Source organism: Chelonia mydas, chromosome 6, assembly GCF_015237465.2.
Source record: "Chelonia mydas isolate rCheMyd1 chromosome 6, rCheMyd1.pri.v2, whole genome shotgun sequence".
Classification (NCBI taxonomy): domain Eukaryota; kingdom Metazoa; phylum Chordata; order Testudines; family Cheloniidae; genus Chelonia; species Chelonia mydas.
The window spans coordinates 40,696,717-40,724,039 of NC_051246.2; the positions used below are offsets into that span (position 1 = coordinate 40,696,717).

Genomic DNA, 27,323 nt, shown 5'->3' on the forward strand with positions numbered 1-27,323 from the left:
AATAAAACAATTTAAATGTCTGTCTGGTGATGTTCTCCTCCTAATACAGCACGGCAAAATACAGCAAGAAAATCCTCCAAATATTAATAATTAATCTGTTGCATTGGAGATAGTTCACCTCCCATGAATTTATAAATATCTGCTTCAATTACCTTTGGTAAATAAAATAACCAAACAATCATTCATTTTCTGATATAGCTGTAAAACTAATCTGAAAAGTTTTCAGAATAAATGTCTTTAAAAATGTATAGTGTGTACCTTCTAAAAATGAAACCTCTATCTATCTCTGAGTTGTGAAGAATATGTATTAAGGTTATAGCAACCAACAAGAATGCAATTTTATGTAGAAATCCATGATTAAATCGAGTCTTCCTGACTAGTGATTTAAATCAATTTGATTTAAATGAAATCCACCCTGTGTGGTCTAATGGGTCAATCGAATGGCTTTGTTTGTGGTGAAGCTGATTTATTTCATGTATAATCTGCAATATTCACTTGAAATAGACCATTTTGCTAGGTATTCAGTAAAGTCTGATTTGATGCGCTATGTTATAGTAATGTATCAAATTGGATTAGAATATAATAAAATAGGGAAGAATGTAAGATAATGGGACATGCAATACCTGGCTATATAATGTCATGAGATGCATCAGGAACAGAAGTAGATGCAGTTTTGCTCAGATGCAATACCAGAACTGTGGGTAACTTGGCAGGTTTGGTTGTATAATGCTTACTTCTGCTCTTTGCTGGATTCTTTGATGATTTACACCCTCTGAAAGTCCACTGATTTCATTTGACAAAAGGCATTTGGTCCCTTTTAAGTTTGATGTTTGAAAAACCGAGAAACTCAAAGTTCAACTGCTGCCAAGGTTGATGCAATTCCTGCTCACAACCATTAATAAACTCAGGTTTATTCATAACTCAGCCCAGTTTTGCTTCAAAGATTCATGAACCTTGTCCTGTGATCAGGTTTGTGATGAAATCAGGTGAGTTTTGTACAGCAATGTTGAATTCCCAGTAGGATGTGAGATTTTGCTGCCAGTCCATCTGGCAGCTAGGAAATGCAGATAAAACAGTTAACTCGGATTTGCTGCAACTCAGTGCAACTTCTTGAATTATGCTGGGTTAGTTTGTCAATATTTAATGTGCTAAATCTAACCGTTTGAATTTTTGGAAATGTTAATTGGAAAATCAAGTTTATAATTTATCTGAACCCCTTATCTGGAAACAAACTAACTGAAACTGGATTATGTTTCCTGCTGAGCATCATTTACATTGAAAAGCCCCTGTTTATCAGAATGAATTCCATGTCCTTTGTTCTGTTTGGATCAATGTATTCTACTGTACTCTGAAATGCACCTTGACTAAAACTCTAAGGACTATAGAAGGGCCCATACCTCAACCCCCATGCAGAACATGTGGAACTCAAGAGTTTTAAAAATTTGAACTCAAACACAAATAGAAATATTGGGAGGGGACGGGGGGGGGCACACATTTCCTTCACGTAATTTGCGCATGCTTGGGGGGGAAGCAGAAGCAAGAGAAGGACCTACAGGGGCTGGAACGGGTCTAGGAGCAGGTAGGAACCCCCAGGACCCTCCCTCCCAGCCTGGAGCCAGCTGCTGCCCTCCAACCTTCCTGGACAAACTTCATTCCCTCTCCTATTCCTACACTCCACCATTTGGATGGAGCTTCTGTCCCACCCCATTCACCCTGCCAGGGTAGCCAATGCCTACTATGAACTTCACAGATAAGAGAGTTTAAAATAATGACAGCCAGTGTGAATGCCAGCATTTCCAAAACAAAATCAAGAAAAAAATGAATTTAGTCCTTTTTGCTCTATGGCCAGTAACATGGCACATTAGCAGGTTATAGTCTAGAAAGATTAAAGTGCTGACTCAGGAAAGCATCCCTGTTTAGAACAGCATTTAGCACATGCTTAACTTTAACTATGTGCGTAAGTCCCACCAAAGTCAAAAGGAACTGTAAGCAGGGGTGCTGGAACAATTTGTATAGTGGGGGTACTGAAAGCCATTGAACCAAACAGTAAACCCCTATATGATGGAAACAGTCAACCTGTGAAACTCGTTGCCAGAGGATGTTGTGAAGGCCAAGACTATAATATGGTTCAAAAAAGAACTAGATAAATTAACGGAGGATAGGTCCATCAATGGCTATTAGCCAGGATGGGCAGGAATGATGTCCTTAGCCTCTGTTTGCCAGAAGCTGGGAATGAGTGACAGGGAATGGATCACTTGATGATTACCTGTTCTGTTCATTCCCTCTGGGGCACCTGGCATTGGCCACTGTCGGAAGACAGGATACTGGGCTAGATGGATCTTTGGTTTGACCCAGTATGACTGTTCTTATGTTCTTAAACCACTTCAAACCAGGGGATACAGCATAGTTCCAGCACCTATGACTTTAAGCACATGCTTAAATGCTTTTTAGGATTGGGGCCTAAATGACTTACACTCTTTTGCTGTTATTGACTTACTGACACTAAAGGGTGGAATCTGCAACACTACAGTTCCATAAAACAAATGAAATATTTATTGGCTTCTGGAAGCAGTAGTTTCACTTTGTGGGCTCTGAAATGCATAGGGCTCTTTTTTTCTACTGGAGAATGCTGAAGTCCCATTAACACTAATGGGAGGTTTGCCTATGCCATGAGAGAAGTATAAAGCCCCTGGCCTCTGAAAGTACTGTCTGTTTTGTAGCTGATGCCCTGAGAGTGTTCCTACGTAGGCCCACATACTAAAGGCTGTCAAGACAGCAGGAATATTAGTAGATTATAGTAAAGATGTTCCCCTGCTTCTTTATTTAAAAAGTTTCGTTCAGAAAATGCCCCTAGCAGGACAGCACTACACAGATGTAGTACCTGCGACCTGCCTCCTGAAATGTAAACTGAGATGGTCCTTGTATGGATTTGAGTTTTCAAATCCTGCGTGACATCTTCAAACTTTCCTCTCATTTTAGGCTGTGGCTACTAACTGCTGGTGCTAGGTTTGAACTCACATATTCCCCTTGGTTGTAGGTGCAAGGTCAGCTGACTTTGTCAGAATGAGCTTCTATGGGAGGTTGACGGAAGCCATGCAAAAGTCTTCAATTTCCAAACTGAGGCCAATAGCATCCTAGAATACATGTGGAAAATAATGCAAACCACAGAAAAGTAGAGAGAGAAAAGAAAAAATAACATTCCCTGCGGTAAGTGAGGGATAGAGAACAGATTTTTGTGGCTTTCCTCCCCTACAAACAAGATAATAATTAACCTTCAGTAATTCCTGCATAAAGGACATTTCTAGTGCTGTCCAGTAAAGGTAAAATGATTGTGGATTGTGGTCAAATGCTGAGAGAGAGATAATTTTCTCCATAAATCTACCATGGAGAACTTTTATCGCCAGTTAAAAAAAGGTAGAGGTTATAAAATATTAAATTACTGTATAAAATCTCAAAATGAAAAGGTGTCATACTCACATTGGTGACATACTCAATATCCCTCCAAATATTACTTTCCCTGGGAAAGTCTGCCAAATCTAAAAAATTATCCACTATCACTTGGCCAATCAAGTCATGCCTGGAGAATCTGTCAAAGTCATACACAGAGAAGTGGAGTTTCCTTGTGGTCAGATCATTGTACGGAACGGGAAATAAAAAAACCTCATCAAACACTGGGTTTAGGGTCTTTCTATGCACTTTAGTCTGTTGTTTTGTTTTTCTATCTGGAAGCAAATAGATCTTCACATAAGGGTCTGAAGTTCCAGAAAAGTCCTTTGCTGGCAGGTTGACAGCTTTGTGAATCTTCACTATCAACTGCTCTAAATCACAATCATATTTCAGAATGAAGTTGAGTTTCCCACAGGCCTTGCTGTTATTCCTCCGGCCATCATCGGTATCCACTGATCTTTGCTTATACAACTCTGGCTTAATGCGTCCAATCCCTGTCAGCTGCTCCTGTTTCTGAAGCTGCTGGATGTTGAAGTCAGGGTTCGAGAGATTGAGCTGTCTTCGGATTGAATTGTGCCTTAAGGGAAAAATGACAGAAACTAAACTGATTACATTGTTAGGTGTTGTGTGATTCTGGTTTGTATAAAGGACCTATTATTTACTTTCATTTGGCTTTCCTTAACCATGATTTTGGGTTGTATGGTGCCACAGGGTTTGATTTTTACTTCTTTATACCTATAGAGCACAGTATCCCTTTTAATGAGTAGAAGGATACTTATATTAGCCAGATGTAACTATAGTTCTTCATCATTGGATTCATGGTGTATGCATAATTTTCAGTTCCTATACCTCGAGCTGGCAATAAGTACTCTCCAAAATTGGCTGAAACTCATAACATCCCCTGTTAGATAAAACTCACAAGAATGCTGCAAAATCACTGACTCCCAAGAAAAGCTTAAAAGTGTATACTATTCAATCCAACTACATATGTAGCCCATAAAGGAAATGGACCAAATTCATGCCTGGTGCAAATCCACAGAGATCAGTGGACTTAAGTACACCAGGTATGAATTTGTCCCACTGAGTGTAATAATTATAATAAATACTAATACTTAGCACTTGCTTTATAGGGGCTTTATAAATACTGAGACAAATCCCATGAAATATAAGGGTGTAACACCAATGTAACTGAGAGCAGAACTGGTCCCATAAACTAAGTAATGGCTTACTTTGAACTTGCAGATATCTTGTATACAGTGACGGGAGGAGATATTTCCCAACATCTGTATTTACTGATGGAACCTACTACTTGGTTCACAAACTGGTTATTCTAATTTAAATGATTTTGCTGCTTGTTCCTATCAAGCTGGTTTGCCTCTCAGAACTCCTAGCTGATGTGATATGCACTGTAGTACTTAGAATGAAAGACTGCTTTAGTTTCATTGCTCCTAGGAGAGAAAGTTACTTTTAGTTTCAGTCCAGTGAGATTTATTATCTAGACTTGGTTATTGTGATTGAAATTTCCACTCTACAAGAAGATTGCAGAAATCAAATTTGTAGTTCTTGTATGGGAGTGGGATGTGAAAGCTGGATTAGGTAAAACCTTAATCCTATACAAGTTGGATTTTACGTTTCCCCCCAATTAATATACAGCAATCATGCAACATATTGAAGAAACAAAATGAAGTGAACATAAAAAGTAAAACCTGGGAAAATCTTAGCACAGGATTCGTTAAAAACTATGTTGAATATAATCAGCATTATTTTCTCTGCTGTTATCATTTCCTGAATGTGTGTGCATTAAAACAAAAGCATCGTCTCTTATAATCCATCTAATTTTTTTCCCTTACTGCACAATAAAAGCATAATTATGTTGTTGTGCATTAGTAATTTTCATGACAATATATTATACCACAAATAAAGAACTTAACCCCTAGCATTCTCTACAGATTGTCAAGATGCTGTAATAGAGACAGATAAGGGTTGTTGCTGGTGTGGGGGTTAGTGTATTATCTACATTGTATAGGTGAGGAAAGTAAGGCATGGAGACTTGATAAAGGTCACACAGCAAAGGCCGTAACTGACCAAAGACTAGAATCTTGGTTCTCAGTTCTGTGCTTGCTAGACTGCATTGCCTCACATACAATATCTTATACAGCTTGCATATCTGGGAGCCCAAACAAAAAAAAGGTAGTAGGGGATCAAATTGCATGCAAGGATCAAAATGAGTATCGTTCTTTTCTTGTACCCCACGCAGGGTTTATTTCCAAAATTGACTTAAGTGTGACAATGTTTCACCAATGGCAAAAAAAAAAAAAAAAAATTTAGTGATGATGATGATAGTAACATTAATCCCTCAATTTCCTCTTTTTACCTTTTCCTGGAGGATGTTGCCTCCTGCCCCTCCCCAGCCCTAAACTGTCTTTTATCGAGCACCAACAAGAGGCACTGATTTAGGTGGGTAAATTTCATTGCCTTCCTTTTTTGTGTGTTCCTGATATTTTCCCTTCTACCCATCCACTCCATTATTTGCCACTGATTTACCCCTCTCTCACTCCCTTTTGCTGTTCTTTTGCTCCTGCTTTATAACACTCCTCCATTTTACTGCTGTCCCAGAGACACTTTGGGATTAGACACTCCGCAGTGCTATAGCCATGTGCTTCCCTGCCATACTCCCTGTGCAATATTGTTGACTTCTGTGGCGTTGTATGGCCTGTTAACCAGTATAGAGGTGGCCTTCTGATAGTGAATGTGTGGCCCTTTGCAGATCCAACATCTAATGCTAATGGTATTGCTAGTGAACCACAGAACATGGGGCAAACTACTTTTACAGGGGTTTGAAAACAGAACATTAGCTCCGTACCACAACTCTCGACTACAATGCCAGTCTGAAATCAACCTTGCATGTGGCTGTGTGTGTGCAACATGGTGTCCAGCATCGACAGTTATGGCAATGCCCTCTCCACAGACTCCTAGAAAAGACTCTCAAGGAGCCTCCCTTACACTGATCGTACAGCCAGTGGAAAAAGATTAACAAAGTGTGTCCATGTACCTGGAGCCTTTGCTCTATAGTATGTGTGGTGTTTGTTGGGCCTTCTGTTCATCTAGGCCAGGGGTGGCCTACCTGTGGCTCCGGAGCCGCCTGCGGCTCTTCAGAAGTTAATATGCGGCTTCTTGAAAAGGCATCGACTCTAGGTTTGGAGCTACAGGCGCTCACTCTTGCACACCACAAAATAGCTGATTGGGAGGTGCGGGGAGGGAAGGGGAGGTGCTGACTGGCAGGGCTGCCGGTGGGTGGGAGGCACTGGGAGTCGGGGGGAGGGTGAGCTGATGTGGCGCTGCTGATGTATTACTGTGGCTCTTTGGCAATGTACAGTGATAAATTCTGGCTCCTTCTCAGATTCAGGCTGGCCACCCCGATCTAGGCGAAGCCTTCTCACACCTAAACCTGGGGCTGTCAGCAATTATTCAGCTTTAACAGCTGTTTCAGCACCTTATCTTAAAGCCTTTGCCAAACCCACTCCAGTCAAATGGCCAGACGAATTATTGAGGAGCAATGGAGAGAGTGCTGTATCTTCTCCAAATCCAGTACATCTGCATCAGCTCAGAAATCCATTAATTGGCTGTTCACGTGCTGATCCTTTTTCTGGCTGCATGCAGCCTAATCCTTTTATCACCTGCCCCTACGCACTCTCACATTCTCCCCTTCCCCCTTTCCTGTTCCCTTATATGCTGGCACTCTGGTGCCTCTGCCGTCATCTAATCTTGCTCAGTCAGTTTCCCCCCACAGTCAAGGCTGTAGCTAAAACCTATCACCTTTAATTCTGTTTCTAACTCTCAAAAGTGTTTCATTAGCCTGCCCTATTTTTCTCTTTTGATGGTTGTTGAAATCTTTGCGGAGCCCTCGGCATTGATGATAAGTCCAAATGAATGTGATTTACAAGATCCAGTGTAGGCTGTTCTTTTGTTCTACGGGGCATTAACCTTCCTGGCTATTTTGTCCAGCTTATAAGGGGAAGACACAGATGATGCTGTAGTTGTTCATGCTGGAAAACATGGATCGCCACTGTGGCTATTATGGAAGCACCTTCCTAATTTTAAAGCCATCCATCATCCAGTACACCCCAACACACAACTGATTTTCTATGACCATTAAAGTAAAAGAATGAGGCAGGTACAATATACATCTGCAGTCAGGCTCTGTGTTAACTAATAAAGTGTAACTCTCTTGGTCTCATCTCCATTCATAATGATTATCATTAGAAAGAAATTACAGCTACTGACCGAGCAGAAGAGGTTGGTTCTGTGATTTGGCGATGCATTCGGACATTGTGCACACAATTCTCCTTGGTCCCTGCCTGAGCATCTAATGGAATATCAGGGGAAGTGTGGCTAATCTTCAGGGAGGACTCCGGGTAGGAAGTGGGCTGCCCCAGGTAATCCTCACTGTATTCATGGTCATTGGTCTCTGTGTCTGTATAGTTCAGCGATCCCTGCTTGTTGTCTTTGCTCCCAGATGGCAGGCCACGTTCTCGCCAAGGGATCCAGCAAAGCTTCCAGGACACAAACAGAGACACACCAAAGAGAGCAAGTCCACAGGCTGTGACAACTAAGGACAGCAAGCTTACTGAGATATCTGCAAAGAAGAAAAATACAGAGACATGTCACATTTTTCCTCCTGTTCGGATATGGCTCTGTGCAGCTCCAAAGGGGCACACATTATGGAACTAATCTTTTGTTACATAATGCTTTTCTACTGGATTGCAAAAATGAAGCACTGGTAGCTGCAGCATTCAGATCACAGAAACAGAACAAAATGTGTTTCCTCCATTTCCCCCAGAAAAATTAACTTTCATTAATGTCTTGCTGTGAATAAAATATTAAAGAATTATAGTTTTGAAATGTATTATTAATATTGGACACAGGCTCTGTGACTTCTGGCCTTCACTAATGCTACAAGAGAGCATTAAACACCATTTAAAGTGATTTTCATCAGCCTCAACCACTCTCCATTCTATCCTGGTGGTAAATGCCATACGTGGGAAAACTTCTCTGTCTCACTCACAGAAGCTGGTCCAATAAAAGATATTACCTCATCCACCTTGTCTCTCTAATATCCTGGGACCAGCACAGCTACAACAACGTTGCATACTTGGGAACATACATTGCTGTGGTCTTCCTGGCATAGACATAAGGGAAATGTACAATATTTAGACTTTTCAAAGAGTGTCTTCCATTTTATCTACAGAGAGAGATTTTTTTTTAAAGAAATATCACTTAAAAGAGTAAAATGAAAAAAAATCCTCTATTGCCTTTCAAAATGTTTTTATGTGTCAGTTGCCCCTACGGCAGGTGTTGAGCTGTCATGTGCCCTCTTTGCCCTGGGAAGCTAGCACTTCACAATGAGGTTCAGCAGCCCTTGTATGGGTTCATCCTGAGGTAGTGTAGAGGTTGTGCTTGTGTTCTTTTCCTGCGTAAAGTTGGGGAGGGGGGATGGCTGGTGGAATGAGGAATCAAACTAGAGAAGGAAGAGGCGTGTTCAGTCATCTGTTCATCTTCCTGCCAGTGCAGGATTGTTCGCTACAATACACTTTCTGTTGCCTTGTTCAGTTCAGTTTCAAATGCCTCCTTCATTGGGGCTTTCACCACTTGCCTTGTGGAGAATATTTCACAGTTTAATATATATAATACCTGTCAAGATATTTTCCCCAAAACTCACCAGAAATGTTCAGTATTTTAATTCTATTCCTTCTAATTCTAGCCTCTTTCTCTACATTGTGCGTGTGCACTCTTCACATATGTTTACATGGAAATCTTGTGTCTCCCCCCAGTCATCATTTAACTATGGTACAGCTACGTGTACAAGGTCAAGTGTCTTAATTTTTGTGCTCTTCTCTGAAACCCTTGCAGTTGGTCTATATCCTTCTGGTCCTCAGGGGATGTGGAGGTGGACTCTTCGCAAATCTTTCACAGATCTTAGCATTATCCTGTCCTATAGGTACTATTTGGAGGTTGGGTTTTTGTTTTTTAAATTGTACTTTGGGAAAATGACTGACTGAAACAGCTGTTTTGATGGTGATGGCATTTTCTAAATGAGTTTCATTAAGGGTTACACAATATACCATGCCCTAAGCACAATTAACAGGGACTCCATTTCATTGCATCAAACTGCAACACAGCCTTATCACTGCAATTTTCCAGACTGTGTAAAAGCACTAAATGTCACTGTAATCTCACCTCTCCAGTTTACTGCTAGACTAAAGTTTCAAACAGCTGCACAAGATTTAGTCATACAGCTCCCAATACGAGTCACTTATGTAACTGTGTGTGACAATTCAGGTGAAACAAACCTCAGCCAACCCTAAAAGAGAATACTCTGTGTCTCCCAAGGAGAACGCTAGAAGATACAGCCACTCCCAAACGCTGGGCAGGTTAAATCTCTGCTGTTGCTGCAAAAGGCAGTCTCAGTCAGCCCTGGTCTATACTACAAACTTATGTCAGTATAACGAGCTCGCTTAGGAAAATCCACACCCCCCGAGTGATGCAGCTATACTGACCTAACCTGCAGTGTAGACAGGACTATGTCAACAGGCATTCTCCTGTCCACATAGCAACCATCTCTTGGGGAGGTGGAGTACCTACACTGTTGGGAGCAGTTCTGAACAACTCTGGTGATGACTTTGGTAGAGCACAGTCAGCTAGAGAACCGAAATCAAGAGAAGTAAGTTATAGCAGTAATAACACTTTGCACTTATTTAATACTTTTCATCTGAAGATCTTGAAGTGTTTTACAAGCATTTAATAAAAAAGCATCACAAGACACCCGAGAGTAGATGGGTAATACATTTATACTCATATGACCTGAGGAATACACAAGTTAAGTGACTTGCCAAGGTGAGTCAGTGGAGAAACAGAACCTAGGAGTCCTGAGTTCCAGTTCCCTGCTCTGATCATTAGGTTACACTCTCTACCAGATGTTCTGGCATCTTGCATTTAGTAGACATTGTCTGATACTGATGCATATTCTCTCTTTCTAAACAACTGTGGGTTTCTTCCTTGACCCAAATCAGCTGGCTATTGGCAAACCCAAGATGGGTCCTGCATGTGCTAGTTCCAAACTGCTGCCATGTGTTCAGGAAAACCCCATCTTATACCAGGTGTTTTCCCAGCTATTTATTATTCAATGTGCGTTGGGAGGAGAATCCATCAGAAAGCGAAACTGCACAGCAGAATGAGGAGATGTGTAAATCTCTTTCACTATCCTCCTTTTATGTTCTATCTGCTCTCACTCATTCCTTATAATTTTGTTTTGTAGGATTTTTTGGGGGTATGAAGATAGTTTCACACTTCCATGAAGTTGCAGTGGGGCTAAATACTATGGCCAAAGCATTGAGTGACCCTAGACAGTAATTTGCAGGTAATCAATGCAGGTACTTAACATTTGAGTAGCATGTTTTCAAGTACGAGGCAGATCCAGTTCCTTTGGACAACTGGGGGTACTATAACCCTTGTGGTACTGTGAGCAGCTTGAGGGACTGTAGCCCCAAGTAATGAATATTTCAGCTGCATCTTCCTTCTGATTGTAAGAGAGTGAGGCTCCCATGGAGCTGTTCTCATATTACTTACTATTTTGTATTGATTTTTCTCCAGTAACTTTTCCTCCATCTCTCCAGCTGTTTCTCCGTTTTCCTGAGCCTATTTTGCGATATTCCAATGTGCTTATGTTCTTCAGACTGATGTCAGTGGCTCACTCTGCTTTTTGATGAGAGCAGAAAGGATCCTCATTGTGTGTATTTGCAAAGATTACAGCCATGTAGTGCGAGCGAGTACCCGAATTGTGGTGACACTCAGGACCTCAGAGGCTAGTCTTTTCAGTTAGCTCAGCTTTCACAGGAATTACTGCAACATGTATGTGACACTACTATTGGAGATAGCCCAAACTGCAACTGCAAATCAGAGCTCTTCCAAGCCTGGTAAACTGGGTTGTGGATTTACATACAAGCCTGAATTTGGTATTCGTGTGGAAGAGCACTGGATTGGATTGTAATTCACAAGGAACAATCCCTCTACCAGCTAATCAGCATGCAAAGATAGTGTGCATATTGCACTGTTCCTTTGGATAGTGGAGCCTGGTGCCTATTAGCTAGGGTCCTGCCTCCTTTGCACCCCATTTGGGGTGATCTGCGCTCTTGGAGCTCGAGAAGGGAGAAATCTCCTGAATGGATTGCTTTTGTGCCTGAGTAGTAGAAATGGCAATGATAGGGGAAAAGACTTCTTTCACCCGTCCCTCTCCTGGTGCAACCATGCTTGAGCCAAGCATCCTGTGCTATACAGGAGGTCAGCCTAGATGATCACAATGGCTCCTTCTGGCTTTATAGTCTACACTGCAGAACAACATCGCCCATAGCCCATTTCATCCTTTGTAGTCAGACAGGTTATTAACATCTTTATTTTCCTACCTTCTCTTTCTGAAAAAGATTTCAAACTAGACACAGCTTTTTAAAGCTGGATCTATTTGTTTGCAGTCTCGGCATGTGCCTAATAATTTTGCATGCAGCGTTTCCTGGAGTCAGTAACAGTAGGGAGCTAGAACTGTGCTATTTCTTCAGCAGGATTCTTCTGCATTTTAGTCTCACGTTTCTCTATTCCTGCTGATTGAAATCTTCTGTAAATCGCCATTATTTTATTTTTTGGATCTAAGTTTTGGAACTTTAGTTAATTCATTCTAATTTTCCAATAGGACAATATTTTGACATAACAGGATATAAGGGCCAGCTCCTGGCCCTGTTTTACATAGAAATAAGCCACACATTAATCCCTTTCTCACCACAGATACAATACTGTGCTAGGTTAATCAGGCCCAGTACAGCAGTGGAAGCAGAGAGGTTTCATGCTCACTCTCTGGCGAGGACCAGCAGATCTCCTCCACAGCATGTGAGCTCCTCATATCCAAGCAGCTGTCCACAGAACTCTGTCCCCTTTCTCCATGCACTGGGCACACAGGGGTTAGTGTGAGCTGTGGAAAGGGGGTGGAGGCAGAAGGCAAATGAAATTACACCTCCAGACAATCCACACCCTCATAAAACACAGAAAAGGGACCTCTAGAGAGGGCTTGGGAGAGTGTTGGTAAGGATTTCTCTGTCTGCCCAGCGCTCAGTTGCCATTGGGTTTGTTAGCCCGAGATACCACTGCATTCACAGATGCAGTTCAGCACTGTCTGCTGGGAGGTCCCTGTCTTAAGCCCAAAAGTTCATTTACTCTCCTTGCCTGATTAAGAGAGGGAATTGAGGTGTGCACATCCTCAGTCCTTTCCTGACCTCACAGTCAGCTTGGGCCTGCGGAGGGCAGAGTCACTACGATTTATGGTCCTTGAGAATCTGATTAGTTCTCCATGGCTGCAGATAGTACTGGGATTTCGCCATAAACAATCTTTTGTAATACATAATGTTAAGGTACTTAGCTGTCAGGAAGTTACAATAATAAAATTCAGGAACCACCTATATGCATTTCTTGTTTGATTTAAAACATATTCCAATCTAAATTAATTCTCAGATTCCTGTCATACATACACACGCAAACTGGCCTCTCTAAGGGATTTTCATGCATACTCCTCAAGGGACCGGTCGTTCCCCCACTGAAATCAATGACAAACTTCTGGCTGATTGTCGTAAAACTACCCCAGGCTTTCTGGAATACCACATTCAGTTCTGGACACCTGAACACTAAACAGAGACACACACACGGGAGGTAATTTAAGGGAAACTAAAATGAATAGATGCTTAAGGGTACTGTGTTTATTGTCTTACGAGAAAAAATTAAATGAGCCAGAGATGACAACTGGAAGAGCTAAGCAATGACTATGGATCTTATGGGGAAGGAGACTGGATAATAATCTGATAATATGTAAAGGGTATAAACACCAAGGGCAGCATTCTGATTCAAATTATGTTTGTATGAAAAACAGGTCTCCTCAGACCTTGGGTCCAAGAGCATATGAATAAACTGGTCTTAGAATCATGGAATATCAGAGTTGGAAGGGACCTCAGGAGGTCATCTAGTCCAACCCCCTGCTCAAAGCAGGACCAATCCCCAATTTTTGCCCCAGATTTCTAAATGGCCCCCTCAAGGCTTGAACTCACAACCCTCGCTTTAGCAAGCTAATGCTCAAACCACTGAGCTATCTCCCCCCATAGTGTATTCCTTCCCTGGAGCAAGTTGGTGGGAAATAACCCCTGTACTCACTGGCCAGGTTACCTGTGCCAGAGCATGGGCTGGACTGGGATGGGTATAGGCCAACAGTAAATTATTACCCGCTGGGAGTGAGAAGAAAGCAGGGTAGGATTTGCCTCTACACAACCCCTGGCAACCCCTTTGAATGTAGCTCCAAGAAGAGAAAGGAACTGGTAAGGGTGGGACAATGGGGTATGTAAATAGGAGATCAGAGTAACGGGAATACAGGTAAATTTGATAAAAATTGAGGCAGCGTATGAGAAAATACCACCTTCAAGTGATACGTTAAAAATGGGTGCTTTATTGATTGGGACATTTAAAACCAGACTGAACAATGCATTAGTAATGGACTCTAGGAGACACCCTGCACCCCAGACAGGTGACCTGGAGGAACTAACAGGGTTTTTTCCAGCTCTATTTTTTATTATTCTCTGACAAGATCAGCAGATCTGCTTTGCTCAGACCCTCTATGTTGCTCTCTCCCAGCCTGATGACCTTGCTTTTTGCAAAAATCCTCATTTATTCATTGGCTTTTAGGAGGCTTCAGCTGAGTGAGGTCATCTGCTCATTTTAGGGATCAGGAATATTTTTATCTACAAGGTTTTTTTTTAAATGTGGGGAAAACCTTTGAAGACTGAGTGAAAATGGAAACCTTTGAGACATTTTCTTGTTAAGGTACAGCAGAGTGTTGCTGTCCTTGGGGGTTCAAGCGTGAATTTATAGCAGAAAGCTATTTTTTCCTTCGTGCATTATGAGAGAGGAGAAGTAGTATGCTGAAGGCTTCTGTAGACTGTGCTTCTGAAGGTAATTTTGAAGATCTGGCCTTTGTATTTCATTTTCTCCTTTCCAAAGAGAGAAATGCTAAACAGATGTGAAAGGAGAGAGACTAAAAGACACAAATAGATAAGATGGGGAAAAAGTCTGAAGAAGTGAGACATCTTAAAACTGTCAAAACCAAAAAACCTATTAGAACAAAACTGAACATTCAAGCCTCTGTGCTGCTCTTTTATGCTTCTGAACAGTAGTTGGCCTTTGTAAACCCATGATGCTGTCAGCCTCAGGCCTTCCCTAAATTTGGCAACTCAAAATGTAGAGAAGAACCTCAGCTTGCTTGCTTCCTTTTTTAAAAAATAAGTTTCAAGCCTTTCCCATTGCCAAAATACACTTGAAAATGTAACCTGATCAGTAGAGTTGAAAGCGGTCAATGATTTTTCGTAAAGATTTTAGGTTATTCACAGTTTGTAAAGGGCTACCTAGAACTCCTAAAGTCACAAATCCTTCTGGCAGGAGGAAGGCTAGTGGCCCCAAGAGAATACTAGCTTAGCTGGGGATTTCTTCTTTGTAATAGTTCTCTAAATGTTTGCAGCTGAAAACAGAACCCAGCACAAACAACTAGGCTCCTACTCTCTTGGAACAGGAATTAAGGGGAGTGGAGTGGGGGAAAAGAGAATTCAAAGGTCTCCCCCCCACTGCTCCAGTCTCTCTCACACACACTTTACATAAATCATTCCTGTCAGGATGATGATAGCGCCGACAATGTGCTAGGTGTGTCCAAACTTACAGAAAGACAAAGCCTCCGCCCTGAAGAACTCACAACTTAAGAAAGTAAAACTCAAACAAAACAATGGGGAACGATGGGGAAGATGTCAGCTGTCCCCAATGGGCCCTTGATCTAGTCATTGATTGGCTAACATTTGGTTGGCACCTCTGTAGAAGTGGGTCTTGAGGAGAGGGCTCACTTATGAATTAGTTCAGGGCAGGTATTTCATGCATAAGGGAAGAAAGGGTGGAGACAGTTGTGGGAAAATAGTTATAGAGTGCCTGATGCGGGCATCATTGGTTTACATTTTCATGTCTTTTTTCACAAAGGGTAGAAATTTTTTAAAAGTGAAAGACGAGAGTCTGCCTGACAGGGTCTTTTGGCCTGTGGTGCTAAATGTGGGCTCATATGACCTCCCCCCCTACAAGCCCCTCCTGCCTGGAGTACGCAGGTGTTGGATCTCCAGGGTCTGTGGGGAGAAGAGGCTGTGCAGGCACAGCTCCAATCCAGCCATAGAAATGTTGTCCTATATAAGCAGATCACGTGGGACATGGAGGAGGGACCAGCAGCAGTGCCACATAAAAGCCAAGGAGCTGTGGCAGGTGTTCCAAAAGGCAAGGGAGGCTAACGATTGCTCTGGTGCGAAGCTGCAGACATGCCACTTTTACAAAGAACTGCATGCCATTCTCGGATGAGACCCCACCACCACCCCTTCCAAGAGCCCCGTGGATACTTCGGAGGAGTCTGAGTCGGAGGCCCCCCACCCTGAAGCATGAGGGGTAAGTGTTGGACAAGGAAGAGGAGCAGGAGCATGGGGGACAGGCAACATGTCATGGGATCCAGGTGCACAGGAAGCCAGGACATGTCTTTTACTCCAGCGCAGTCCAGCCAGTCTGTACAGGCCAGCACGGGTGAGCCTTATGCAGGGGTAGGAACCTCCAGTAAGTATGCTGTTTGCTTTGAAATTACAGGGCTGGAACCCCCGAAGTAGCAGAACACATCTGTTGATTTGCTCCTTTTTACTTATGCTAAAAGAGGCAGTGAAACAACCAGTAGAGGTAGAGTTCCTGTCTGCTTCCCATCCCACTCTAGAATTAGGCAGAGGGGGCCCCCGCAGAACACTGTTTATGTGCACTGGGATGTCTGGTGAATCCTGGTGCTGGTCCCTCCTCCATGGCCCGAGTAAGGGGTGGGTGGTTCCTGGCCAGTTGGCCACTGCGCAGCAGAGTTCACAATGGTGACCAGAGCGATCAGGGTGGTGCATTGTGGGGGACACCTCAAGGGGGCTGCGAACAGTCAATGCAAGTAACACACCATCTACACTGACACTGTGTTGACGTAACTACATCGACCTTGACTCTATGCCCGTTGTGGAGGTGGTGTTATTAAGTCAGGGTAACGGGGCAGTTATGTCCGTGGGAGTGAAATTTAAGTGTAGATGCATACACATCTACATCGACGTAAGCTGCCTCACATTGACTTACCTGTGTAGTGTAGACCAGGCCTCAATAAGGTCACTATAATTTTGTACCTAAAATATTTAGATTTGTTTAGATTAGCTTTTAGATTATTAAAATAGTAAGTGATATCAGTCAGCCCACTGTACTGGGTTTACCTGGTACACTTATTTTCTCATCTTCATCTTAACAGTTTTATCCTTCAGACAGACTTTGGTGGATGGTATAGGCTGCATTTAGGCCATGATTCAGCAAAGCACTTAAGCATATACTGATTTAAACGGGACATAAGCACATCTTTAGAGTTAAATGTGTGCTTAAATATTTTGCTGAAGAAGGATGGACTAAAGCAGTGCTTTGCTGAATTGGGGCCAAAATCTGGGTAATGTTTTGCCATGATATATGAATACTTTTTTTATATACAGTCAGAAATTCAAAGCTGCCATTGTGGTTTTTGCTATTTATTATAAGGACTATTTTGTATATAATGTATTCCTTACCTGTGTTACAATTACTGTAAATTATTAAAACTGAAAGAATTTTAAAAATCTTTATTTTTCATTAGTATGGCGGTTTGCTATCTATAACTCCCTTGGCTTGAAAAATGAAACTAGATAATTCAGTTTCAGTTTTGCTTATAATCCCATTTTAATCAATTTTACTTTCCAGTGCTCATCCCTAGCACATTATACCATGACATTCTTTTAGGCATCAGAACCATCTGAAGGATTCATGAAAGGAAATAGAAAAAAGTTTAAAACAAGCAGAACACACATTTTAATCAATAAAATACAGACAACTAAACAAAATATGCCGTAAGTGGTAGGAGTTTAACAAATATGGATTTCTATTCCATGATGTAGCACTGTACAGTCAGTCATTAAAAGGAATCCTTAAAAAGAACCAACAGTAATTACTATCTTTTGCAATTTGCATATGAAGTTTACAACGTAATATTCAAATTTTATCATTAAAAAGAGGGTGAAGCTAGATCGTGGCAAATTTGGGATTTTTTCTGTGTGATAGGACACTCCCTCATCCAGTTGATAGATAGGCTAATGAGGATTCCTGCTCAGCCAATGCCAATTAAGCACACCTGCAGAACATGCTCCACCTGGAGAAGAGGAGCTTAAAAGGGTGAAACTTGCAACAGAGAAGGGGGGAAGTTTGCCAAGGAGGGCAGGCTGCCAGGGACTGCTAGTGATATCCAGTAGCAAGGGAAGCCCAGCCTGAGGCAGTGGTTGGTGTTTCCTTCTCTTCCCCCGACTCATTTGGGGACAGACTAACACTACAAGTCTGATATGGGCGAGGGGCCCTGGAAGGCTGATCTCAGCCAGCAACCTATGGTGGGACCTGGGGAGTGCCACCAAAGACTACCAGCAATAGCAGTTGGACTCAGAAAAGACCCCATGAATGAGCTGAACTTCCCCCAGGAACAGACAGATTGCCCAGGAGAAGTGGATCTGATAGGGGACCCAGTGGCAAGAGACTTGGAGGGACTATGTCCAAGCCCCAGCTAAGGGTTGGACCACTACAACTGGTGGAGAATGTGGGCATGAAGCCTTATGCCTTATACAAGGCCCCGAGGCAGAAACAGAATCCACACCAGTCCGTTCAGAGGGTGCTTCTGCTGAGAGGGGCCCCAAACGCTAATGCAAGTAGATGGTGGAGTGGCAACAATAACAGGCCAACCAGCAACAGCACTTCCAGCAGCAGATGTTGCAGCAGGCCCAAGCCCAGGCAGCTGCAAGAGCTGCTGAAGGAGGTTGTGTCCCAGCAGCAAGAACTTCAGAGTGTCTTTCTGCAACAATTAAAACCCCTGGCCCCTGCCCAGGGAGACCTCACAGTGGCCTTTACAGCAGGGGACCTCTGTCACCCATGCTGGTGAAGTTCAATAAAATGGGCCCCGATGACAATCTGTTCCTCATCACCTTTGAGAGGGTGGAGCTGGTCTCTCAATGGTCTCTGGAGCCCTGGGCATTAGTTTTGTTCCCTGCCTGATGGGACAGGGACAGCTGGCCTAGAGTAACCTTGATCCAGAGCAGGCTAGAGACTACAGTTGGGCTGGATATCAGCAAAGAGACACATCAGCAGTGCTTCAGAGCAGAGATGTGGCCTTAGGGGGCATGCCCTTTGGTGATGGCGCAACAATTAAGAGCATTGCTGGCAGTAGCATTGCCTGGAGGAGCACTTTGGGACCCAAGTTGCAGAGTTATTTCAAATGGAGCAGTTTGTGTCCATGCGGGCATTTCCCTGAGTTATTGTCAGACGCAGTGCAACTGATGGAGAATTTGCTCAAGGCCAATGGGCTGTGTCAAGCTTCCTTCCCCACTCTGAACTCTAGGGTACAGATGTGGGGACCTGCATGAAAACCCCCCTAAGCTTATTTCCACCAGCTTAGGTTAAAACTTCCACAAGGTACAAACTATTTTACCTTTTTCCCCTGGACTTTATTGCTGCCACCACCAAGCGTCTAACAAATATATAACAGGGAAAGAGCCCGCTTGGAAACATCTTTCCTCCCAAAATCCTCCCAAACCCAACATCCCCTTTCCTGGAGAAGGCTTGATAAAAATCCTCACCAATTTGCATAAGTGAACACAGACCCAAACCCTTGGATCTTAAGAACAATGAAAAAGCAATCAGGTTCTTAAAAGAAGAATTTTAATTGAAGAAAAAGTAAAAGAATCTGTAAAATCAGGATGGTAAATACCTTACAGGGTAATCAGATTCAAAACATAGACAATCCCTCTAGGCAAAAACTTAAGTTACAAAAAGACACAAAAACAGGAATATACATTCCATTCAGCACAACTTATTTTATCAACCATTTAAACAAAACAGAATGTAACGTATATCTAACTAGATTGCTTATTAGCCCTTTACAGGAGTTCTGACCTGCATTACTGCTCTGGTCCCGTCAGAAGCATCACACAGACAGAGAGAAGCCTTTGTTTCTCCCCCCTCCAGCTTTGAAAGTATCTTGTCTCCTCATTGGTCATTTTGGTCAGGTGCCAGCGAGGTTATCCTAGCTTTTTAACCCTTTACAGGTGAAAGGGTTTTTCCTCTGGCCAGGAGGGATTTAAAGGTGTTTACCCTTCCCTTTATATTTATGACAGGCTGCTAGACATGGGACATGTGTGGCTTCTGCCCATTTGCCAGATATGGTCACCAATAGCGCCAGATGCCTGCCAGCACACGCCAAACCCCGGGCATGATGGAAAACATGTACAAAACCCACTGCAGAGACCCAAGCTATCCGCACAGAGACGGGAAGACTTTGGTGAGCCACGGGGCTGAGTTTGGATGATGTATTGCATGAATAAATACCCGGTGATGCAAACAACCAGGCTGAAGGCTTTGAGTTCAGACAAAGGTCCCCACATAAATTAAACCAGGAAGGAAACCAGGGGGATGAGTCTGGCAACCTGCTACTCCTGTGGGCAAAAGGGACATATGAAGAGAGGGTGCCCATTGAAGAAATGCCAATATACAGAGGGCTGAATGGCCGAAGAAAGAGTCTGTAGGAAGACTCCTGCCAGGTGATGGTTCCACTGTGGGTCCAGGGGAAGGAGGTACTGAGGCTTGTAGACTCGGTGTGTAGCCAAATGGTGATGCAGGCTTCCTAGTGGGCGAGATGATCAACCCAAAAGGAACGATTTGCTTGCAGCGTATACAAGGCCTGTGCGGAAGGTGATGTCCATGGATGGAGAGGCAGTGGACCACAGTGCATGGGACAGTACTCCCCACTTTGTCCAGGAGAGAGAGTGGCTGTGTCACGTGGAAGGAAACCCACCGTTGGCAGTAATAAGAACTCAGCTCCTGGTGTCCTGTAACCATGGTCGGGCTGTAATCCAGCTGGCACATGAGATGCCTTGTGCAGGGCATATAGGGTGTGAGAAGACTCTGGAGCAGGAACTGGCTCAGTTTTTCTGGCTGGGGGTGCATCAGGAGGTAAGGGAGTATTGCTCTCCCTGTCCTGAGTGTCAGTATGTGGCAGCTAAGAACACCCCAAAGGCTCCTTTGGTCCCAGTTCTATTTGTAGAAACCCCATTTTAGAGAATAGAAATGGATATGGTGGGGCCTTTGGAAAAGAACTCCTTGGGAAACCAAAATATATTCATAGTGGCGGACTTTGCCACACGTTACCCTGAAGCCATCCCCTTGTGTTTGGCAAAGGCAACAGCAATCACTCCTGAGCTTTTGAGACACTTTGCCTGGGCTATGGTTCCCATGGGAAATACTGACGGATCAGGTCTTCAACTTCCCCTCTCAGGTGATGTGTGAGCTATGCTCTCTCCTTAAAATCAAGGCCCTGAGAACACTGATGTGCCATTTGCCTTGTGGTAGGTAGGCAGGCCCTCAAGCCCACCTGACCCTCTGGGTCTGAGCTTGGATGACTAGCCTGAGTCTCTGCTGGAGCTGCAACAGCCACACTGCTATTTTTAGCATGCTAGCCCAAGCCAAGTCAGTGTGAACCCATCTACCAGGTTGGGAGGCTTGCTCTCAGCTGCAATGTGGACTTATCCAAAGGAGCCTGCAACCCCATGACATTTTGAATCCCATCTCTCTTCCCTGTTGTCACTCTGAACTCAGAGAAATGAAGAAATGTCTAATTCAAATGTCTAATTGTGGCATTTTACACAAGCTCCATAATGGTACTATGTCCAGAGCCTTATCTCTGACTTGTAAATAGAAAAAAGACTATTCAATCCTGATGAGACGAAGAGGTAAGGAGAGCAGAATAGTGATTGTGACATCCACAGGACACTGGCCATGTCTCACTCTGTGAGCCTGATCCTCAGCTATGCCAGAGTTCTGTTCATTGCTGATGAGAGGGAGACACGGGTCAACTGTTGCATTAAACCACATCCCCACCGCCAGTTCTTCGGAAAACTGGAGCCATCTCATCCCCTAGTGCTATGGTTCCCAAATGTTTCAGTACTGTGGCTCCCTTACAGATATTTTTTAAAACTTGGTGTCTCCCCACAACCATATACCCCTTTTAAACCAATTTAAAGCATTAGATTCAAGAGGGACACAGAGTTCAGATGGTTTTGTGACTTTATTCGATTTTATACAGTTTGTTTAATTATATAATCTGATCTAATTTGGCTTTTTAAAACTATAATTTGAAAATATGGATTTTTGGGGGGGCATTTGGACATGCCAAGATCCCTCAACAGAAACCCAGAATTCCTGGTTTGTTAGATTTGAAAACTTGGTCTTCAGCATGTGATTCACTTGACAATTCTGAGAGATTTTCTTGAACTGGGTGAGATATTTAAGGTTGGAATGGAGTCAACTGTTATCTAGAACAGGTTTTGAATCCAGTTGGTAGCTGGGGAGTCATCTTCAGCAGCAGGAAAATATTAATCAAAATGGGAATACAATCCAGAAAAAGAGTTAATATTTGGTGTTTAATAGCATTTTGAGCTCTTTTATTCTGTTTTTTAAAAAGTCTGATAACACTGGAAACATCTTGGTCACTTCCTTTTCAAAGTGGCATCTCCAAAAAGAGAGCTTCTTCATGAATCCCCTGATTTTCTATTTCATATCTAGTATATTTGTATTCCCACCTTGAAGTGTTAGGTTCAGTGTATTCAATTTGCCATAAATGTCCACCAGGTAAGCTAACATAGTCAAGAAGTCCACATTGCACGTGTAATTTGCAAGATCTGTTTTCCCAAGGAGGAAATTTCTGATCTCATCACGCAATACAAAGACATGTTGTAACGCTTTCCCACATTACAACCACATGACTTCACTGTGAAACAGAGACAGAATGTGACCTGGGCCCATCTTTTCTCACAGCATACTAAAACAGAGTGGGTTCACTGCCTGGGATTTTATAAAATTAACAATTTTAATAACAATGTTGAGGCCCTCGTGTACTTTATATCATAACTTCTTTGATGCCAAAGCTTGGTGATAAATCACACAGTATGTTCAGATTGCTGCTGGCACCACTTTCCTTACTTGTGCTGCAACCTCTCTGTTTTTTTCTGGTGGTGGGTGCTATGCCATCAGTGCAGAGCCACACACATAGCCACACAGTTTAGAGCCCCACACTTAAGACCTTCATCCACACTGAATTTATTGACGATCTTGAATATTTTCTCACCAGTTGCTCAGGTTAGGATTTCTTTACAAAATAAAAGTTCTTCAACTATAATACTGCTTTGACAAATCTCACATAACACAGAAGTCGAGCCATGTTAACTATGTCTGTGCATTTATCAAGCTGCATCTTCATCTTCATCATCTTAACTTGGTCTATCGACTGGTCCTGGTCATTAATGTGTTGATGGATGATACTGTTTGACATAGGAATGGTTTTCAGTGCCATGGCTGCTTTGTCTCCAATCATAATTCTACATGTCTATTGCTGCTGGAAGTAGAAGGGTCTTGCCAATGGTGTGTGCTTGTGTGCATTTTGCAATTTTTATAGCCACAACATAAGGTGCTTCTGAGGCCTTTTGAGGAACAGTTGTTTCTTTGGACATGGCTTTTTTTCTGATTTAATTCTTCTTGTTTCGGAAGGAAAAAAATTGCAGCTCTTGTTTACAAATTCCAGGTGTTTGGTTTCTCAATGTCCCTGTGGTTTCCCAGGCCTCAGACTTTCATTTACTAACACTGGAAAGTGATGCATTGTAGCTGTGAATTTTCTGCAGTAATCAAACATAATATAAGTATCATTGTATTGTGTACTTTTCTTCCTTTTCTGTTTAACTTTATTAAAATCTTGATCTTCTTCAGCTGAATGTTTGCTACATGTAGGCGTAGCACTTGGTAAAAATCAATCTATTATAAAGAGCACCTGTCTCTTGCTCAGCACCCTTCCTCTATCCATTAGTACTGATGCTGCTGTTGATGGCACTGGGAGCCTCTCATTGCCTCTACTCCACCAGGGGGCTTTGAGCCAAGAGACTCCCTGCTGAACGTTTCCCCCAGCAGGGAGTCTCCCTGCTGAAGTCTCCCTGCAGGAGTGGAGGGCACAGAGGGGCTCCCCTCTCCAGCAGCAGCAGCAGCACAAGATGCAGATCCATGGATAAGGCACAAGTGATTTTTAAGCCTAGTTTATTAGTCTCTTAATTAGAAAAACACAAAATATGGGCATGTTGATTAAAAATGTTTCCCAGACACTGGTGGCTCCCACACGAACCCTTTGTGGCTCCCTTGGGGAGCCACAGCTACAGCTCCCAGTTTGGGAAGCACTGTCATAGTACAAATTAAAGCAACCTCAGAGATACATCAGGGGAATCTTCCTCAGATATCTGTCTTGGGTAGTATTAAGGCTCCTTGTCACCACCACAGTGACCTTAGAACGGGCCAGAATCAGGCCCTGTGTTTTGTATAGGGATGAGTGTACTATGAATATTCCGCAGCAAGTAATTAAGAATGACAACAGAAACACCCGTGATAACATTATCTGATGCCGTAGACACATTTTCTCCAGTAACTTCCAATTTACCAGAAGGTCATTGTGAGCCTAACATGAAGGGAATGCCAAATCTGGATTTCTGCAAGAAATCTACGAGCAATCATTTGTCAGAGCTTGAATCCCTATTTAGCAGCTTGCTGACCTTTGCTATATATAGGGCCAGAGTCTCCCATTGGATACATATACATTATTCTTATTGATGTCAGGAGGAGCTGCATTCACGGGAGTGCAGAATTTGGCTCATGGTACATAACTTTAAAGATCTTCTTGTTGCTGTCACTCCACAGATGATAATTCTCTGGCACTTCTATTAATTGCCTCAAAAGGTATTTTCTGGAGTCAAAATTTTGGTAACACTTTATTTAATATTCCCTTTATAACAACAGTATTACTTGGTAATAATGATAATATTTTTTGAATTTGTTACTAGATATGTTTCCTGTATTTGTTTATTATCCTAGTACCAAAACAATCTAGCACAAATAAGCAGACAGAGGCAGAAGGAGCGTATTAGAGATGAAATAAAGATAGTTTTGGACATCACTGTAATCAGATATTAGGCCATAATTTCTACTGTTCAGGTTATTCCCATACCTGAATGGAAACACAATTCTCCTCAGAACAAGTTCCATCCCTTAACCAGCAGATCACCTGAGATCAGCTTGAGGCCAGAAACTTCTGTATGGAGGCTGCTCGTCTCTCCACGGCTACGTCCACACTGCAATTAAAAATCCCTTGGCTGGCCTGTGCCGATTGACTTGGGCTTGTGGGGCTCAAGCTAAGGGGTTGTTTAACTGCAGTGTAGATGTTCGGACTTGGGCTGGAGCCTGGCTGTAGGACTCTGCGAGGTGGGAGGTTCCCAGAGCTCAGGCTGAGCCAGAACATCCACACAGCAATTAAACTGCCCCTTAGCCCAAATCCCGTGAGCCCAAGTCAGCTAGCACAAGCCAGCCCCAGTTGTCTAACTACAGTGTAGATAGACATACACTTAAACAGCAAATGCTCAGCTAGCATGGCTCCTCTAGGAGTTTCTCTGACCACAGCTGCCCCTGGAACTATCCTAAATCCCTGTTCCAGCAGCAGCAGGGCAAGCAATTAAGTTAGTGCAGACTGTGTACAAGTAACTCTTTTTTTGAATATGTTGCAGCCACAGAGCCATCCTGTAGGACAGGGGTGGGCAAATATTTTGGCCTGAGGGCCACATCTGGGAATAGAAATTGTATGGCAGGCCATGAATGCTCATAAAATTGGGGTTGAGGTGTGGGAGGGGGTGAGAGCTCTGGTTGGGGGGTGTGGGCTCCAGGGTGGGGCCAGAAATGAGGAGTTCAGGGTGCAGAAGGGGACTCCAGTCTGGAGTGGGGGAGTAGGGTGTGTGTGGGGGGGGGAAGGTGAGGACTCCGGCTGGGGGTGCGGGTGCTGGGGTGGGGCTGGGGATGAGGGGTTTGGGGTGAAGGAGGGTGCTCTGGGCTGGGATCGAGGGGTTCAGAGGGTGAGGGGGATCAGGGATGGGGCAAGGGGTTGGGGCATGGGGAAAGGCTCAGGGGTGCAGGCTCCAGGAGGCGCTTACCTCAAGTGGCTCCCGGAAGCAGCGGTATGTCCCTTCTCCAGCTCCTATGTGGAGGCATGGCCAGGCAGCTCTGCCTGCTGCCCTGTCCGCAGGCACCACCCCTGCAGCTCCCATTGTCCACAGTTCCTAACCAATGGGAGCTGTGGGGGCGGCGCTTAGGGTGGGGGCAGTGTGCAGAGTGGAGCCTCCTGGTTGCCCCTACGTGTAAGAGCTGGAGGAGGGCCATGCCGCTACTTCCGGGAGCCACGTAGAGCGGCCCCCGACCCTGCTCCCCAGCTGGAGCGCCAGAGCAGGGCAAGCCCCAGACCCCGCTCCCCAGAGGGAACTCGAGGGCCAGATTAAAATGGCTGGCGGGATGGATCCAGCCTGCGGGCTGTAGTTTGCCCACCTCTGCTATAGGAGCTGCATGCCTGGCTGTACGTCAATGGAATCTTTCTGAGCAGTACTGACAGGTAACGTGTGCTGCTCTGTCAAGCACACCATTCTGTGGATTGAGCATAGAAACAGCCATCCTTCCTAATCAGCCCTGAGTTCTTCTCTCCCTTTGGAAGCCAATCTTAAGCTTTGAAGCAGAAGGAAGGAGGGAGGATCAGTGTGGCTCTGTGGAAGCAGTATGGTCAGAGAGCAAGTTACCTTTGGCCTGCATAAATATCTAGAACCATTTCTACTTTAAAGCACAGAGTTTTCTAGTGGTAGGTTGCCTGAATTCCAGGAGCAGTGCCTCAGTTTAATCACAAAGTACCCAGTATACTGGATCTAAACTGCCTAGAAGCAAGGTGAAGAGATTTGGAGAACCACCCAACCAGGGGCACTGGAATGGTGGCCCAGGAGGCCATGGTCCCATCACTTTTTACCTGCCTTAAGTGCAAGTGAGGGGAGACGGTGGAGAGGAGCAAGTAGGGGGCGGGGCCTCAGGGGAAGAGGCAGAGCTGGGGCCGGGCCTCGCAGGAAGAGGCGAAGTGAGAGGGCAGGGCCATGGTTCGGGTGCTGGTGGTCCCTTCCCCACTTCCCCCAGGAGGAAGAAAGTGTGTGACTGTTTGCTGGGCAGAGCTAGAAAATCTGTATATCAATCTTACCATGCCTGTCCTGGCACAACCAAGATTACTCTGGCTCTCCCTAGAAAATCTTCCTCAAGACTTTGTAAATGAAAGAAACATAGGAAATACTTAGTGGAATCCCTTTCCCTAGTGCAACAGGAATGTGTCTGATATGAACTGAGGGTCCTTTCCTGCTTTGGAGACAAACCTTGTTCACTAATTGCTTTGACACGTACCAAACAAATCCTTGTCTGGTGACCCCACTTGCCGGAAGTCAAGATGTGCCATTGATGGCTTGCGTGACCATCCCTGCTGATCTGTACTTTTTCCACCGTAGATCATCAGAGCCTGGGCTATTTGTGCAATGCAGACAGTTACCCCATTCTGAATGTACCATTCTCTGCCTCCTGACATAATGGAGAGGACCAAGAAACCTGCTTGCCCCATATTCTGCGTGTCAGGTAATTTCAAGCATATGGGCTATGAGAATCTGCAATAGTTGTCCTCTTGCTTTAAGGAAGAAAGGACTTGAGGACTGTTAATTAAATCACATATTAAACCTCAATGGTTAAAATTTACTTAGATTGTATGATCTTTGGGG

General features: G+C 43.7%; 1 protein-coding gene across 3 annotated transcripts in view; it reads right to left on the reverse strand.

Annotated features, from left to right (window-relative positions):
- The window catches only part of SYT9 (synaptotagmin 9), a 104,136-nt gene that overhangs the window by 48,230 nt on the left and 28,583 nt on the right, over positions 1-27,323 (reverse strand). For all 3 annotated transcript variants that reach the window (XR_005225439.2, XM_007058688.4, XM_037899870.2), the window contains exons 2-3: positions 7,732-8,083; positions 3,478-4,024 (exon numbers count right to left, since the gene is read on the reverse strand). Coding sequence is in view for 2 of the 3 variants with exons in the window: in XM_007058688.4 (XP_007058750.1) it covers positions 3,478-4,024; positions 7,732-8,083 (899 nt within the window). In the remaining variant the exon portion in view is untranslated. The remainder of the gene's footprint in view (positions 1-3,477; positions 4,025-7,731; positions 8,084-27,323) is intronic.